The sequence below is a fragment of the Elephantulus edwardii genome, unplaced genomic scaffold, assembly GCF_000299155.1.
Source record: "Elephantulus edwardii isolate Elephantulus edwardi_28Jun2011 unplaced genomic scaffold, EleEdw1.0 scaffold00145, whole genome shotgun sequence".
In the NCBI taxonomy this organism is placed as follows: domain Eukaryota; kingdom Metazoa; phylum Chordata; class Mammalia; order Macroscelidea; family Macroscelididae; genus Elephantulus; species Elephantulus edwardii.
In genome coordinates, this window is record NW_006399895.1 from 5,889,408 (window position 1) to 5,908,537 (window position 19,130).

General features: G+C 40.5%; 1 protein-coding gene across 1 annotated transcript in view; it reads right to left on the minus strand.

Moving 5' to 3' along the window:
* MYZAP (myocardial zonula adherens protein) overlaps positions 1-19,130 on the minus strand; it is a 125,531-nt gene that overhangs the window by 78,555 nt on the left and 27,846 nt on the right. The window contains exons 3-5 of the mRNA XM_006894531.1: positions 10,984-11,139; positions 6,750-6,842; positions 3,096-3,209 (exon numbers count right to left, since the gene is read on the minus strand). Coding sequence (XP_006894593.1) covers positions 3,096-3,209; positions 6,750-6,842; positions 10,984-11,139 — 363 coding nt within the window. The remainder of the gene's footprint in view (positions 1-3,095; positions 3,210-6,749; positions 6,843-10,983; positions 11,140-19,130) is intronic.

Genomic DNA, 19,130 nt, shown 5'->3' on the forward strand with positions numbered 1-19,130 from the left:
AAGATGAAAAAAAATACAGAAGGGAAGAAAGGGGAGTCTTGGAATGTTTGCTGCTAGCAGGAGGAGAGAAAACAAAGTTGTGCCGAGAAATCTGGAAGATAACTACTTGGCCAACTGACTGGGAGAGATCCATATTTATTCCCATTTCAAAAAAAAAGGTGACATCACAGAGTGTGGAAATTATCAAATTATATCACGAATATCACACACTAGCAAAATCCTGCTGAAGATTATCCAGAAAACACTTGAACAGTACATTGACAGAGTACTACCAGAAATATAAGCTGGGTTTAGAAGAGGTCATGGCACTAGGGACATTACTGCCAATGTCATTTGGATATTAGCAAAAAGCAGAGAATATCAAAGGATGTCTATCTGTGTTTCATTGACTATGCAAAGGCATTTGACTGTGTGGATCACAATAAATTGTGGCTAACCTTGAGGAAAATGTGAATCTCAGAACACTTGATCATGCTTATATGAAACCTAAACTTGGACCAAGAAGGAGTTCTCAAAACAGAGCAAGAAAACACTGCATGGCTCAAAATCAGAAAAGGAGTGTGTCAGGGATGCATCCTGTCCCCTTACCTTTTCAACTGTATGCAGAACAGATCATTCAGGAGGCAGGGTTTTATGAGGAGGATTGTGGCATCAAGATTGGAGGAAGACACATTAACAACCTATGATATGCATATGACACAATCTTGCTTGCTGAAACTGAAGAAAACCTGAAGCACTTTCTGCATAAAGTCAAGGACTGTAGTCTTCATATGGATTGAAGCTTAACATCAACAGGACCTAAAGATTCTCTCCACTGGTCCAATTGGCAGCATCATAATAGATGGAGAAGAGATTGAGGTGGTTAGCAATTACAGCTTGTTTGGACCCACAATCACACTCTTAATACCAGCAGTCAGGAAATCAAAAGAGGAAATTGCATTGCGAAAATCCACTGTCATGGACCTCTCCAGAGTGCTGAAGAGCAACAATGTCAGTTGAGATACAAAGGTGCGCCTAATCCAGGCCATGGTCTTCTCAATTACTTATTATGCTTCAGAAAGATGGACAATGACTAAGGATGACAAAAGAAGAATAGATGCCTTCGAGTTGTGATGCTGGAGAAGAGTCTTGAACATTCCATGGACTGCCAAGAAAACAAATTGGTCTGTCTTAGAGAAGGTGAAACCAAGTCTCTCCTTGGAGGCTAGGATTTTAAAGCTCCACCTTACTTACTATGTGGCCAGGAGAGATTGGTGCTTGGAGAAGGACATCATGCTCAGAAGAGTGGACCGACAGCGCAGGAGAGAAAGACCCCATATGAGATGGATTGATATAGTAACTGGGTCAGTGGGGATTGGTGTGTCAGAATTAGTGAAACTGGCTCAGGACAGGGAAAGATTCAGAGCTGCTGAACATAAGGTCACTATGTATGGCAGGCGACTCAACCAATTATATTCTATGACAGATCTGGAATCAGGAATGGCATCCACTTCCTAAACAACATGCCTCTGGAAACTATGAACTTTGATAGTTGTAGAGGGGCTTCAGGCCTTTTGTTCATAGGGTCACTATGAATCATGCTTGACTCGAAGGCAATCAACAACAACATAGGACATCATGCGTGGAAAGGTAAAGGTTCAGAACAAGAGAGGAAGACCCTCGGCAAGATGGATTGACACAGGGACTATAGCAATGGGGTCAAGTGTGTGAAAGATTTTAAAATTTAATCAGGACAGGGCAAGGTTCAGAGCCATTGTTCACAAAGTTGCTATAAGTCAAAGTCGACACATAACAACAAGAAGAGAATAAATCAGAGCCCAAGGTGGAGCTTGGCCTGAGACCAGGAAAAAGGGTGCATACAGTAAGGCAAGCCAGGAAAAGGGTGGGACTCAGACATTCCAAAATCAGAAATGGGCATCTGGGATAAACCTAAACACAAGGCCCACTAAGACCCACTGTTGGATGGTGGTATAATTCTGTTGCTGGCATAACTTCCATATCAGCTATTATTAGAGAACACTAGGTTCCAAGGGAAGTAGATAAATCCCAACATGGAATTGTGTTTGCTTATCTAATAAAATATTTATATTCAGTCCAAAAGGATTTGAACTAGCTTGTGAGTCCTTTAGAAGAAGGGTAAGATGATAAGAGCCAAATAACAAAGCTGGAGGCAGGGCAGAGATTGTCATATATTTGGAACTTACGGTCATGAGACACTGTTACCAGGCAAACACTATGTTCTCAATATTTTCAAATTCATTTGTACGTTAGAAGGAGATTTAATTGGGAAAGTGAATGAGTAGGGTCTGGGTAGCTGTCCATTTTCACTGAGTCAACCTACAGGATAGAACAGGGATTCCCCCCACCCCCAACACTTTAACTTTTATGGAAGTAGGTTGCCTCATCTTTCTCCTATGGGGTTTCTGGTGGCTTCAAACCTCCCACCTTTCAGTTGCAGTGAACACTTAATCATTGTACCACCAGGATTCCTTATTTGAGTAGCTAGCTCCTTGCAAACTAAAGGAATAACAAGAACAAGTCTCTTTAAATGGACTGACAACACACAGCTTCACAAATTTCATTCAGCAGCTCTTTTGTTTCTCCAGCTGGTGCCAACAAGATAGTCTGAAATGTACAATATTCTTTCTAATGCACAATACTTTGCAAATGAAGAAAAAGACTTATTAGCCTTTGAAAGTCATCATCCAAGAATGAGCAAAGATGGTCTTATCTTTCTGTGATTGGGTGGAACATTATGCAACACTGAGGCGACTTGCAGAAGTGAATGATACTCATGCTGGACACCGATACGTCACTCTGGTGTCTGACAGGCTGAGTGACACCTCTAGCACTGAGTTCAGAATCTAAATGTTCACTTTAACGAGGGTAAGAAAAGATCCAACACAAGGGTTTAGTCTCAGTTTTGAAATGGTTCTTTCAACTCCCTTCGCCACCTTCTTGGCACAGTCTTTAATGTGGCTGCCCTCAAAGATCCTGATCAATGACAGTGGGCTTCACTAGTCTATAAAAAGCAAGCCTTGGTCTTCGTGAAATCTAGTTTCATCAACACAGTCTAACAGTGAGCAGAGGAATACCTGTAAACCAATGGAGTCTGATGCCAAAGCAGAGTTCATGGCATTGAAACTATCCAAGGCTGATGACTGTGTTTCGATGTGATGCTCCAAGTAGTCCTGCTGAGCATGTGAAACCTGGGCGGATTAAGAAGAGAGTTATACAAACCAATACATACACACACAACAATCTTCAGATAGGTTGGAATTTACCTCTGGTAATACAATGTTTACTTCAACAATATTTCAAGTAAGGCTTTAAATTATCACTATCTGTATGACCCAGAGAACAGACTGTAATACTTAATCTTGGGTAACATTTACATGTCTATCCACATAGCCTCAACTAATCCTCTGTTCTTTATTAGGGAGGATACAGGATCAGAGCACTTAAGCAATGTGTTCATGTTGTTGTTGTTGTTGTGTACCAACCGTAAAGTGGGAATTGACCCATAGCTGACCCTCCAGCGGGTTTTCAGAGGCAGTTAATCGCAGGTGAGGAGATTGCCCATCCTTCTCCCACAGAGCACCTTCAGGATGGCAGCACAGCTTCTTGTCACTAGGCCACCAGAGCTCCCAAAGTTGTTCTTAGTAAAAAAACAGTTTAGCTAGACCTGGGAAGCTTATTGGAGTAACCTCTTACACTATCTTGTTCTTTCTACTTGGAGAAAATAGAAAGCATATTCTTTGTTTTGCTGTTGTTCTTGTTTGGGGTGTATGTACATAACATGTTTGAGGCAAGAAAAATCAAATATTTTGGTTTTCAGTTGATTCATGACTGTATGTATATATTTATATTCATCAGTTTCAACTTTGATTTGCCCTTGAACCCTTTATACTGCCATTTGTCAATACTTGCTATCATAGCAGGTACAACTCATGTTATGGAAGTTAGTGATAAAAGGATTATATATTAGAAGCATTTATGAGGAAGTAAGATTGAAGGGAAATACCTTTGCTTAGTTATTCTGATTTTGAACAGGTAGCTTTCAACCAGGTAGATATTACAGGGGAGCTGTATAATGTAACGACAGGTTTCCAAATCCAGCATCATCATTTACTAGCTATATAGCCTAAACAAATGACATTCCCTTTATGACTTTCTACCTGAAAAAATTAAAGTATGATAGCATATAAAGTCAATTTCCGTTTTCTTTCCCCTGGCTTCCCAGGAAGCATGTCCTGTTCCAGCTTGCTCGGCGGCTTCCTGAGGCTCTCTTGGTTCTCAGAGTTCCACTCTGAGTTCATCTCTCAACCCTTGACCTTATTTCTACTGTCACCCTGCCTGATTATACCGTGTCTTTAAGATTTACCTCAAGGACGCCCTCTGATAACTCACTCTCCATCTCATCCAGGCAGCCCTGAGTACTTAGTGTTGATATCGCACAGTTGAACAACTTAACACTTGTTTGTATAATATCTTGAATGTCTTGTGCCTGTTACTCTTAAGCCACCATGATGCTTCTTTTGTAAAAATACCCAATGAAGTATTATACACAGTTAGCATTTGGAAGTTTACTTCCCAATTGGTATTCCCTGCTGTGGACTATTTACCAACGTAATTCTGACAGTATAGGTGGGTATTGTGTAGTCAGAAGGAAAAAACAAATCTCAGATTTGCCTTGCTCATAGAATTTCCTCCTTTAGATACATTTATCTATATACAGTCCTATTCTATACATTTAGGGAGTACTGGTGGTCTAGTGGTAAGAAGCTGCGCTGCCAACCCAAAGGCATGGCTTGAAAGATGGGTAATTTCCTCCTGTGCAATTTAAAGCCTCTGAAAACTCACTGAAGAGTCAGCTATACAAGTTGGTTCCGACTCGACGACACATGGCAGTAACAACATATACGATATATCTTTTCCTTCATAAAGAAAGAGATCCAAGCTAAAAAAATGCCTAAAAGAACAATGACGTTGATAATAGTTGGCTATAGACTTCATACTACGCACTGGAGGGGCCTGGGTGGTGCTTGTTCAGGGATGTGTCCATATGAAAGAACTTCAGGCATCATTAATTCTGGCTTCAGTGTGAAATACAGTACAAGGTAAGAAGAGACTGTAGGCAGAGGCAGGGCTCCTGCAGTGTTTCTAGTCCCAGGAAATGAGGGTGTTCAGGAGATGGCAATAGGAAAGCAAAGGACTGCCTTATTTACATATGTCTTGCAAACCCAATCTTCTTTGATTACAGTGGTGACAGAATGAACTGCACTAAGTATGTAAGAATTTCACAAGTCTCTTCCTACCTGTCAGTAATTATGTGACTTAGTGGGTCTGTTTACGTGCCTCCAACCTTATAATCAAGGCGTTTTACTCAAGCAGATAATCTCATAGCCTAGTCACAAACTAAATACAAGTGCATGACTGTTGTAACTGTTTTTTCCTATAGATACTATCTCTTCCTGAAGGCATGTGTACATATGTCTTTTAACTTCAAAACTATAAACAAATACCAAAGCAGTTTTCCCCAGAAGCATCAGTTTCATTAAACTAGAGGAAATTTGTATTTTAAAAAAACTTTCCAATGTGTAATAAGGATCAAATGTTAACAAGTATAAAGGGTAGACTGGGGAATAAATCTTCCACTGTTGTCCCATTTTCTCGGTTATCATCCCACCCACTCACACCCTCCCAATTAGCTACTACTGTTAATTTTCTTAATTATCCTTCCAGTAATTTTTAGTGCCCACACAAGACAATTTAGATAAATTTTCCCCTCAGGTTTTAACAAACTACAGCATGGGATATACAGTCTTTTTGCTTTTTTTCACATTTTATAACTTGAAAATTTATACAAGTCTCTTCTAAAGTACTTACTCTCTCTCTATTTCTTTCCCACTATAGATATTTTTAATGTAGATATAACACAATTTCTCTAACTGGCTCCTTTGATATTTAGATTTCTAATGTTTCATTAGTATATACAATACTGCAAAAGATAACTTTATACATATGAAGTTCCCATGTATGACAGTTAACTGTAGAATAAACAGAATTACAGAGTCAAAACCATAGACATTTCTAATTTTGATAGATGCTGGCAAATCTCATCCTTAGAGTAACAATCATTTACATTCCCTCTCATATTTGGGCTTTCCAGATATATCATCAAATCACTTCTATATAGTAGTTTTATACGTACCTGTCCAATTTTGTTGCTGCTGTTGTATACCATAGAGTCAGAACCAAACCATAGCTGACCCTCCAGAGGGTTTTCAGAAGCAGTTAACTACATGGGAGGCAACTGCAATTGCCCATCTTTCTTCCACTGAGCAGCTGGTAGACTCTAACCATGTGCCTCTGGGATTGCAACTCAGCTTCTTGCCACTAGGCCACCAGAGCTCCCAATTTTATATACCTCTAAATTTCTTTCTATCATCTAACAGCATTGGATTGTATCTCATGTAGCATGTTAACGAATAATGATGATAGTTGGATTCCTTTTCCTGTTTTTTACTTTAGTGAGAAAGTTGCTAATGTAAACAAGACAATTTCTGCTTCAAAAATTGCCCTTTAAATCATAAACTTCATTCTATGATAAAGTTCTCTCTGTTTATTTAAAATGTTTCAGTCATAAAGAACATTACACATCAAATAGTTTTATACATTAGTCACTTAAAGGAAGTTCTAAGCTCTATTATCCTTCTAATTTCCAAGTCCTTGAAATAATTACTTACTGATAGTTCCTGAGTGAGTTGTCGAATCTTCTGTCTCATTTCATCATAGTCTCCAAACATTCGTTTCCTTACTTTTTCCAGAGTGGCTCTTACCTATATAACCACAAATATGCTAGTTAGAGATAAAGCTATATTTCCTGTGAGATTTCTAAAACCTTAACGAAAGAGAGAGACACACATACACATACATTCATAAAAATAGAATGATTTACATGGTTCCAATCCACCAGATGCTCTGCTGGAGAAGGAGGGGGCAATCTCCTCCTGTACCAGTCAGATCTGATTTGACAGTACACGTAAAAATAATACAATAAAAATAAAATTTAAAAAATAGAATCATTTAGAAAGTTAAGGGAAAGATCACTCTTGTCACTGAGTTAGACACCAAGAGAATTTGAATTTATTAATTCTTCACTTTCCTAATAACAAACTCTAACCAAAATAAAAAGTTTATTGAAATTCTCCTATAACTGTCAAACTACATATAGGCAAAGTGCTCCTATTTCCTCACATTATTTTTGCTTTTATTTATATTTTATTTTATTTATTTTATTAGTTTTAATGAACATTTACAGAGATTTTGGATGTCCATTCATTCATTGTTGCATTTTTTTCTCTACCCTCCCTCCGTCACATATTTTTTACAAGTTTTTAACAAGCTAACTCTACAAACACATGGTCAAGGGGTCTAAAGTATAAAAAGAACTACCTCTCTAATTTTTCCTATCTCTGTTCTATTTGCCAAGAGCGAGTATACATCTAGCCTGTAAAGCAGAAAAGAAAAAGCCTATAAACCTGAAAGTCAATTCCTTAATAATCACCAATCAATACAAGGAATTAATATAACCAAAGTAAGGTAATTCTCCTCATATGTGGAGTCAAGACTGGTGGAAGATCTATCAACAATCTGTGTTATGCAGATGACAGAACCCTGCTTGCTGAAACTGAGGAGAACCTTGAAGCGCTTGCTGCACAGGGTAAAGGACTGCAGCCTCCAATATGGATTGAGGCTCAATGTCAAGAAGACAAAGATTCTCACCACTGAACCAATTGGCAGCATCAGGATGGATGGTGAAGAGATTGAGCTTTAGTTTTCTTAGCTCCACAGTCAACACTCTCAGCACCAGTAGCCAGGAAATTAAAAGACGTATTGCAATGGGAAAGTCTGCTGTTAGGGACCTCTCCAAAGTAATGAAGAGAAATGGTGTCTCTCTGGAGACTAAGGTGTGTCTGGTACAGGTCATGGTCTTTGCAATCACTTGTTATGCATCAGAGAGTTGGACAGTGACTCAGGAGGATAGAAGGAGAATTGATGCCTTTGCGCTGTGGTGCTGGAGAAGAGTACTGAGGGTACCATGGACTGCTAGGAAAACAAACAGATTCATCCTGGAAAGGGTCAAACTGGCGGCTCCTTGGAGGCAAGGATTCTGAGGCTCCGTCTAACATACTTCTGACATGTTGTAGAGGAGAGACCAGTCCTTGCAGAAGGACATCATGCCTGGGAGAGTGGAGGGACAGCACAGGAGGGGAAAGCCCTCTATGAGGTGGATTGATTCAGTGACTGGGATAATTGGGATGGGTGTATCGGAGACAGTGAGACTGACACAGGACAGAGCAGAGTTTAGGGCTGTTGTACATAGGATCGTTATGAGTCGCAAGCGACTTGATGGCACATAATAATAACAAGGTAATTCTCCCAAAACACTTGTTTATACACCACACAACTTTCTATATGTATTACCACCAAAACTAATGGGGTCTTACCAAAGTTAAAAACACCTTATAATCTCTGTCTTCTTCCTTTAACCCATATCTTTGGAAATGTCCATGGATGTTTAAATGGGATAGGAAATGTCAAGTAATTCCCCTGAAGAGATACTGGAATTTCTATATAAACCCACTCTGATCAAGTCAACCCTCACTCTTGGTGACACTTATGGGGTAATAGGGGCTTAGAGAAAGCAGTTTGGTTTGGAAGACATGTATGTACGGAATAGTCTGTGAAGACTTGACTTGAAGCTTTATTTTCCAGTAAAGCACACTATTAAATTAGATTTCAAATTCATTAGAGGTAGCTGGGAGGGAGAATATTGATGAGAGATGGAGGATGAAGGGAAGATTAAAATTCAAGCCCTTCCCAGGTGAATTGCAACAATAGACTGAACTTTGCCATTCGCTAGAAACATTTTAGGGGAACAAGGCAAAAACAAAACAAAATTAAAAAACAGCTCTTCATTCCGGGCAGGCAAAATGACTTCCATCTGTGGCCCTTAGCTGCCTATTGCTCAGTGGGTGAAATGCTGAGCTGGGTGTCACTTCCCCAGCAAACACTGACAAGTCAGTCAGCGGGGCTAGAGTCACACAGAGGGAGGGAACCAAACAGAGCCATAAACACACACACTCAGGAAGGCTCGCACTAGAGACTGGCTTAATGCCTGGTGATGAAAGGTGAGAACTCAAAATTAATAATTTTAAATTGTAGATCATCGTGGAGGTGGGAATTGTAGGGTAGAACCACCCTCGCAACCTCTGCACATGTCATCCATGGCTCTTAATCAGTCTGAACCTGCTGTTTTTGTCTTGGGAAATCTGTAATACTTGAGTCTGCTTAGAATGTTTACCACTGAAGCAATACCATGGTATTTGAGGCATATACATGAGGACCAGCTAAGCATATTCATGAGAAAAATACAAGAGACTTAGAAAGTTTGAGCTGCTCTTACACCGGAAAATTAGGGTTGAAATACTCAGATTGGTTAAAATTTACTTTATGGGAGAAAATGAGGAGTTGAGGCTGGTAGTTATCACATATGTTCTGTGTGCATGCGCGCATGTGTGTGTATGCGCCCATAGATTTTCTGGCTTTCCATTTCCTCTATTAGATATTTCTTATTTCTAAAATTCAGTAAGAAACGTACTTCATAAAAACTCATACTAACATGGCTTTGTGTCTTATCTACAAACACATCACATAAAATGGCTCACAGAGCTTGAGGCTTTGCCTTTACTTGAGGAATCTTTACAAGAAAAAAGAAACCCAGAAAGGCAAATTACATCCCAGGCCAAACAAAAGCAATGACACACTCTTGAGCAGTTATACATTGAACCCAGTCCACAGGGTCACAGGCCTGAGTGTCTTCCACTGCTCCCCCAGCCCATGATTCTTATGAGACAGTTTGTTTCTAACCCACAGATCAGTGTTTGGGCCCCATCAATGTCAGAGAAGTTATTTTTCTTTTTTATCTAACTATGGGTCTTGGTTAGTGCAAAAAAATTCATCAATCACTCTAGAAAAACAATGAACAGAATGAAAAGAATGGAAACAGATAAGTAATAAAGGATGGATGGATTGAAAGACAGGAACAAAAGTTTATTAGAAGACAATACTATAAAATTTTAACTATTTAGGATAAATTTATGTATGGTTGACTTTGCTTCTTGCTTAATGCATTTCCACATTTTCCACATTTTCTCAAAAGAGAATGCAGGCAAAATGGTAAGAAATTAAATATTAATACAAAAAAAGAACAGCTCTGATCATTTGTGCTGTATACTATCTATTGAGATTGACTTCTTAGAATCTGAACCATCCACGGTCTTCCCCCTTCCTTGCCAGTCATGGTCCTGGGAATGGCTAAGTGATCAAGTCCCGGGCAAGGCAACATGAGGGGAAGGCTAACAGAGGGACTCTAGAAAGAATACAGAGAAGATTAGTCTTTTTCTTCCTTCAAACTTTGTCACATTTTCAGATTATGACACTCCTGAGTAAAGAGCAAAGGGAAGCTCAGACATGTGGAAATGAAGCCCCAAACTGCCCTGCCTGAAGCCCATCTACCTTGAGATTTATGCCTACATGAGATAAATGCCTTTTTTTTTTACTAATTAAGCTTGTTTTAGCGAGCTTTTCTGTTACTTGATGGCAAAATCATTCAAACTTGTGCAGGTTACTTTAGGTGTACAATGGAATAAGGGAAACTACTTAGACACTCCCATTCCTTACCCAGTAGAAAGAAGCCAGCTGGGCTCCTGAGTGGATGTCCCATCCACCCATCCGACAACAGAAGTACATCTGTACTTGTGACATTACCGGGAAAGTATACAGAAATATTTCTGTGCAAAATGCAATAGTAAGAAACTACTTCAAATGCCCATTACCTTACCATCAACCGTGCTAGCCCCACCCTCTCACATAGTATAAAAAGAGAACTAGGGGAAAAGTCCTAAAATAGCTCACATCTTTGATGTAGTTCATCTCTTCTTTCAGCTGACTGGTAGACCAGCCATACACCACCATTTCTTTCTGCTGATTTTGATCTGATCTTCGCACCACACCATACACGACACCCTGAGGAAGTTTCCTGGTAGGTTCTCCATTGCTCAGGTCAGGATGCTGGGGGAAGGGTAGAAAGGGAAAGAATAAGGATTCTTTATGGTAGCATAACGGTTAAACACTGGTCTGCTAATTGAAAAGTCAGTAGTTTAAATCCACCAGCTGCTCTGCAGAAGAAAGCTGTTAACAGTCGGGTTCTGGAAAGATTACAACCTTGGAAACCCTATAGGACCGTTCAACTCTGTCCTACAGAGTGGCTGTGAGTTGGAATTGACTCAGTGACAAAAGGTTTAGTTTCTGGTTTCTGGAAGTCATCTGACAGTCAAATTGTCCTCTAAGGTTAGGGAGGACCTGGTGGATGAATAAGGTGGTGGGTTTAGTAAACAACCCATTGTGACCATTCCTTAAATACTTCTGAGAAGCCAGACAGAGGGAGTATGACTTCACATAAATAGGTAGATAGATGACAGATAGATAGATAGATAGATAGATAGATAGATAGATAGATAGATAGATGATAGATCAATCTATCTCCCTGATCCTACTGGTAGAGCCTTCATACTTTCAATTAAAGCTTTGATCATTGTTGAAATGCAAATAGGTATTATATCCAACTTTTAATTGCACAGCTTTGTAGAAATGAAGTCTCAAGAATTAGAAGAAAGGAAAACTAAGATTGGTCAAGTATCTACCATAAATCAGGCACGCTCCTCAGCACAACTAATCTTTAGGACTCCTCTCTAGCGCAGCAATTGTTTTCTAGCTGAGAACTGTCCTCTAGCTAAAGTTCGATGTGGTGATACACCTACGTTTAAGCCCAAGTCTGTCCAAGTTTACATTTCTCCACACTGAAGGCTTTGTTATGTAGAAGCATGGTGTTAGCAGGCTCTGGAACATGGAAGGGACAGACAAGGAAATAAAACCAAGATAAAGAGCTGAGAGTTCACAGACAAATGTCCTGCTCCCATTTCTCCCTGGCGCTGGCTCTGGTACCATTGTACCTCAACAACACCACAGTACCAAAGTTGAATTCCATGAGGGCAACCCTGCTCAGTCATGGATCTTTAAACTACTTTTGGTTAGCTTGTTTCCATGCACTAACAAAACACTTCGGACATACAAAACTAACATGCATTTTAAAATCATTCATTGAGTCTGAACAACGAGTACTTTAGATCTCATTCATTCAAAAGACATCAAACCAAAGTAAGTCCAGAAAGATACATATCAAATTATTAATAAAGACGACCTCTAAGCAGGGGATTATGACGTGGACAGAGATGCTAAAGATAGGCATAACATTCACTTTTTTTTTACATCTTTATGTATTATGTTTTGCTGTAACACTTAATGAAACATGTCTCACCCTATGCACGTCTCTGAGAATAAACCAGATGTATAGAGCTGCCATGTTTTACGTTTACTCCCTCATTGCTATAAAACTGGAGCCAATCCACCATTGTACCAAGATTTCAGAGGCTGTAATCACACGAGAGGGCACTGTCCATATGTTTCCTGCAGAACAGCTGGTGGATTTGAACTACCTACTTTTGGGTTGACAGTGCAATTACTTACCCACTTAAGTCTCTTAAATGTGGGTGGATCCCATACAAACTGACACTGCCCCTGAAATTAATACATCAATTAAGGTGATCAGGCTGCTAAATGGTTCTCAGTGTGTTAACGAGCTGCGATTAAGACATCCTAATGTTCAGATATGTAATTAGGAAGGGGAAAAACTCTAAGGAAATTCCCACATTCCAGGAAACAAGAGCCTGCTCCTTCGGTGTACCACCCCACCTAGTTCCTGAAAAACAAGCTGGTGACACACAAAGCTTTGGTAAATGCATTTCTGCAAAGCAATGGCTTTCATAGGTGAGTTAGTTTGAAGGAAACCCACAGGTCACTGAACACAGCATTCTGCCTCAGCACAGGAAGGGCTCTATGTAGGGAAATGAGGAGGACCACGGCTGATGGAGGTCAAACAGAACCAATGCCAAAGACAGGGAGGGCTGCAAATACTGCACTAGGTCCTGGATCTGAAAGTTGTTATATGCCATCGAGTCAGAACCAATTTGTAACTGATCCTCCAGTGGGTTTATAGAGGCTTTATATCACATGGCAGGAGACAGGTCATCTTTCAGCAGCTAGAGGATTCGAACCACCAGAGATGCATATCCTTTGGATCAGCTCACTACTCCACCACCAAGATCTCAACAGAAGGAAATTTACTTTTTCTTTTGTATCTTTTTTAACTCCTTTAATTTGTTTTTTGAGGGGGGGGGAACTTAATTTTTTAACTGATAATTTCTTTACATTCTAGTCAAAGAGGAAGGTCCAAGGGAAAGTGTGTGGTCAGAAACTCTGCTTATGAGCAAGGCAATCAGCTTGAGCCACTGCACCAGGGGAGACGAAGGAGCTTCCAGATGTGCTGGGCTATGACGAGGTTAAGCAACAAATGCTTTTGGAGAAAGAAAAAGATACTTATTGTCGTCATTTTATGTTTGCTGTTGTTATGTGGTGTGGAGTCAGAATCAACTCATAGCTGACCCGCTAGTGGGTTTTCAGAGGCTGTAAACCACACGGGAGGAAACAGTCTATCATTCCACTAATGTGGATTCAAACCTCCCACCTTTGGCTTAGCAAGGCAGCTCCTTTCCATGACGGCATTGGAGAAGAGTACTGAATATCCCATGGACTTCCAAAAGAAAAACCAAGTCTGGCTTAAAGGAAATGCAATCCAAGTGCTCCTTAGAGATAAGAATGGTAAAACTTCATCTCATACTTTGGACATGCTATCAGGAAGGGACAATCCTTGGTAAAGACATTGTGCTGCAACAGGTGGAGAAGCAGAGTAAGAAAGGAGACCCTCCACAAGAGGAACTGACACATTAACAGCAACTATGGGCTCACGCTTATCAGAGAGCATGCAGAAGGCACGGGACAAGGCAAGGTTCAGATTTGTTATTCATGGAGTAGCTATGAATTGTAGTGGAGTTGATGGCACTTAACAACAACAGTTATAACATGCTATTCTTTTTTCCTCATCCTTACAATAACTCTATTATGTAAATAGTATCAGCTTTTCCAAGGTGACAGGAGTCAAATGCCAATATCTGTCTTACAAACTGAAGTTCTCTGCTTGACTACAATGTCTTCAAATAGTCAACAATTAGGAACAGAGTTGTAACTCACATCCTTATATGGTAGCCCAAAGCCAGAAGGAGAAGGGAAGCCAGAGTCTGGCCCTCCAGTCCCTAGTCTATTCTGAAGACACTAGCAGAAATGAATGAGGAGGCTCTCCCGTGTGGAGTGGATCTGCTCTCTCTTTTAATCCAAAATAGCCTCAGGTACTGGTGGCACAATGGATAAAGCATTCAATTTCTAACCAAAGCATCTGAATCTACCAGTTACTCCACAGGAGGAAGGAGAGGTAGGCTGCTTCTGCAAAGAGTGACAGCGTTGGAAACCTTAAAGGACAGCTGTACTCTGTTTCACAGGGTCTTTATGGGTTGGAATCAACTCAAGAGCAGTGGGTTTAAGGTAAATCTCCTTCTTGCCTCAGGGGAACTTTCATGTGCCCTGTTACCTCTGCTTGCACAGCTCACAATTCAGCTCAAATATTCCTCCCTCGAGGAAGCCTTCACTGACTCACATTCTCACTACCCTTCTCTGCAGCAATCGGTATAACCATGCTACTGCCCTTTATGTAATGCTGGCCTCCTCTGGAAGCTTCAAGAAGTCTAAGGCCAATTGTGGTACATTCACACAATGGAATACTAAGTGAATACTACTACTAAGTGAATACTAGAATACTGTTAATGTAGCACTAAGGAACAACTTCATATATTACTACAGAACATGGGAGATTCTAGAGAGATTATGCTGAGTGAACCTAATTCAGTCTCATAAGGACAATTACTGCATAAGATTATCATTGTAAAAAGCAGAAGGATAACTGGTAAGATGTGTATAAATGTCAAAAGGGGGAAGGGTAGGAAAAGGGGAGAGGCTGGAAATCAGTAGCAGAGTTTAGTGGGCAGACAGGAAAAGAGGTGGAGAAACAGGAAATACTCAGTGTAGACTCGAAAAGAACAGGATAATTGTAGGTATAGATCTATAGTAGTTAATTACATAAAATACAATATATATGACTGTATGAAACACAGTGTAAATGAAAGATTGAATAAAACACAGTGTACATGAATGAAACACAATGTATACAAATGATTGTATGCAAACCAATTTTGAAAAACACAAGTAAATACGAAAAAAGTCTAGGGTCATGTTTGTTTCCCTTTTCACTATAATTTTCAGTATCTAACAGTGATTGACACATAATAGGATGCTTAACAAATATTTGCTGAATGAATACAGAGCTTTAGAGGATGAAAGAGGTTCTGGGTTATTACACACTTGCAGTCATCTAGGTGATTACAATTCACAGCAAATCGGCACTGGGTTTCCGAGGCTCTTAACCTTGATAAGAGGAGAGTGCCCATCTTTCTCCCTCTAAGATTCTAGTGAATTTGAACCACTAAAAACACATGACCTGAGGTTAAAAGCACAACACACTACAGATTACTCCTCCAGACCTCCTGAGAGAAAGATCCAGAGGAAGTAAATAGAGTCTAGCTAAAGGGAACACTCTTTGTTTCTTTTAAATAAAATGTCTAGTAGCTGATGAGTGCCTTAATCATCACCTATTTGGAAGATGAGAGAGACCTATTACAAAATGCATACTCAGATTGAAACACTGTACTCTTGTACATTATACCTATTAAAACTCCTGACCATGGAGTAACTATTGGAAAAAACTATCCTGAAAACAAAGGCTCTAATAAATGCAGGGAATAAAAGAAGGCTATTCTTTAATTCCAAAGAAGTTAAAAGGAAACAATCAATAGAGAAGGCCTTCTGTAATCCGTAGGTGGATTAACAACCAGTTTAATTAGTAGAACATAAAATTTTCTCAGCTGTTCTGTGATCTACTTCCAACTTAAACCGTACCTGTAGGCATGCATGACAGTGATTTTCCCTAGAGAGATATTTAGTAGCAAGTGTTTAGAAAGAAAATTCTCAAGTCAGTTTTGACTCCTGGTTGCCTCTCCACTGGGTTTCTGAGGCTGTAAATCTCATGGGAGGATATTGTCTTTCTCCCACAGTCATTAGTGGATTTGAACTGCACAGGAGAGACAGAGACTTTAGGTTAGCAGCCCAACTCCCCACAAGCTATACCACTCTGGTAGAAAGAAAATGTACAGAAAAGCACTCAGCTTAACTTCACACAAGAATGTATTTATGCCATTGGAGAGTTTGGATTAATGAGGCCAGTGATAGCTGACCACGACTAACAAACCTTGCATCTTCAACAGAATAGACTAGCACAGTGGTTGTAACAGTTTAAAGACAGCAGAAATGGTGAGGATTATGCATGAGTAGGCAATACTTCAATCTGTCGTGCTTTGGGCCGAGAGGAGTTGGAGCCAATTCAATGGCACCTAACAATAATATATCAAAATATATAATTTTTAAATGCAATAAGCTTCACAAAATCTGTCTTAGTCACTGCTGAATCCTCAATATGTTACCTAAAGAGATGCTCATATTTTTTTGACAGAAAGAAGATAATAATTGGGATACTTGGTCATTCTAAGCACTTAGGATCAACCTATGCAAAGGAAAGGATTTCTATATTCAATAAGAGCTCTCAGAGAAGAAATAACATCAGGAACCTAGTTGGAACATAAATCAAACTGACATTAGTAGACTGATGCAGTCAGTCTACATCAGTCAGCCCCAGAGGCCAAAACATGCAGCTGGTCACACAGCCTGGCTGCAAATATGACTCAGATTCACCCTAACATGAATGGGATGACCTGCCAATTAGGCAAGTTATTCTCCAAACTTCTTGCTCTGGGGCTCTTCTTTCTGGCCCAAGAGTAACAAGGGCAAAGAGCTGAGCAGCGCTGGGTTTTTTAAAAGAGCTGCCCACCTAAGGAGGGTGAAGAGCTGCCTACCTAGGGAGGGTGAAGAGCTGCCCACCTAGGGAGGGTGAAGAGCTTCCCACCTAGGGAGGGTGAAGAGCTGCCTACCCAGGGAGGGAATCTTATTCATCTTGCAGGCAGAGGACCTCTGTCACTTTCAGGAATGTGCTCTGGCCTGTCTGACCTGTGTGGCAATCTTAGCAAAATACTAGACCTTGTCGTCACACCCACTTGGCATTGCTTTGACTTTCTGTGACAAAAATGAACATTCTAGGCACACCCGACCGAGGGGCCTTTTCACCGCCTGGGAAAGAGACAGAAAGGGACTGAGCAGCCCAGCTCCTTCAGAGAAATGGAATCCTTTGATCTGTTAAAATATCTGTAACTTCTGCCTATCGCATGGGCTGAAACCACTTCCTAAGCAAGCACAGCTGAGAGAGTGAGGGGTTGGGGGGTGGAGGGGGTGGGGTAGAAGATTGGGACCACTGAGCACTTCAGAGGCTTAGCAATGAGAGGAAAAAGAGAAACCTTTAGTCAAACAGAAATCCCAAAAAGTAACAGTTCTAATAATATCCTGATAGAGGCAACTTCTTAAAAAATATCATTCTACAGATGCTATGCAGACATCAGCTGCTTAGGCCTGACAAGCTCGGGAAAGAAAAATATCTGAGGGGAAAAAATCAGGAACTGCTTTTCTGGGGCACAGTGGTATAGTACACACCTTAGGTAACCTTGACTGATAGCATGTAAATACACTAGGCAGGCTTTCCGTGATAGGGAAGCACACAAGATGACACTCCCATGGCAACATGGCCCAGTTGCATCCAAATTGAGTCCAGACTTTGCTGTCACACAGACACAAGATGGAACTGCAGATTCACTAAGGACTAGCATGGCCCTGTGTAATCAGTTACTTCACTGAGCTTCCAGGTCCTGAAGAGTAAAAGGAGGATGTTGTTGTTGTTTACCATCTAGTCGGAACCGACCCATCGCTGACCCTCCACCAGCTTTTCAGAGGCAGTTAATAATCATATGGGAACAGACTGTCCGACCTTCTCCTGCGCAGCAGCTGGTGGTCTCGAACTGCATGTCTTCGGGATTGCATCGCAGCTTCTTGCCACTAGGCCACCAGAGCTCCTTTGGATAAGATCACCAATTTCAGAGGAGTTTTCTAAGGAACCCCTGCCTATATATATAAAGCACTCAGTATGAGCTACGGACACAATGATTACACACTCAGATGCTAACTGGAAGGATGGTGGTTTGAACTCACCCAGCAGCTTCACAGCTTCTGTGAATATTATAACAAAGAACATGCAAAGGGTGATTCTACTCTCTCACATAAGTCAAACTCAATCTAACAGCATCTAACATGCCAATAGGCAGGCAACTGACACTCAACACAAAACGGCAGATGCTATCATTAACGCTGAGGCTTCTTGACCTTTCTGACCTGACATTTCTGGCTACTTACTAAATAAAATTTACAAATTCTGTCTGGGTGCTCGGTCTTGCCATCTTTATGGGTTTTTTCACTGCTCAACAAATTTGCCCTGGCAGTGAAATGTCTATCCTTATTATGGCCTTGTTTTCTCTTCTCAGGGGAAGAATCACACGGACTCAAAACGCTAGAAAAACTGAAGAGATGTGTCAACATTATTGTCAACATTATTCCAAACTTCTCCTCAGTGCCTAATAAGATCAAGGTAGGAAGAGGTTGCCAGGAGCCTTATATTAAACCAGTCATACATTTCAACTCTTTAACGATACTTTCACATATCTTTGTTTTAATAAAAGACTGCCAAGCTAAGGAAATTTGCAGGCCACTGGCTCTAAACTAATGCTTCCATCCACCCCTCTTCCTGTGACATAATGGGCTGTTTACTGCAACAGGTCTCGGTCCCTGCACACTATCGCACAGGGCAGCCCAGCCCTGGTCTGAATCATGGCAGCACACTCCCTCACTTGGCAACAGCCCATGATGTTGTATAAACAGCTACAATAGTCCAGAAGTCAGCAGGCTTATTCATTCAGGGCTTTTAAAAGAAAGGGGCTATAAAACCC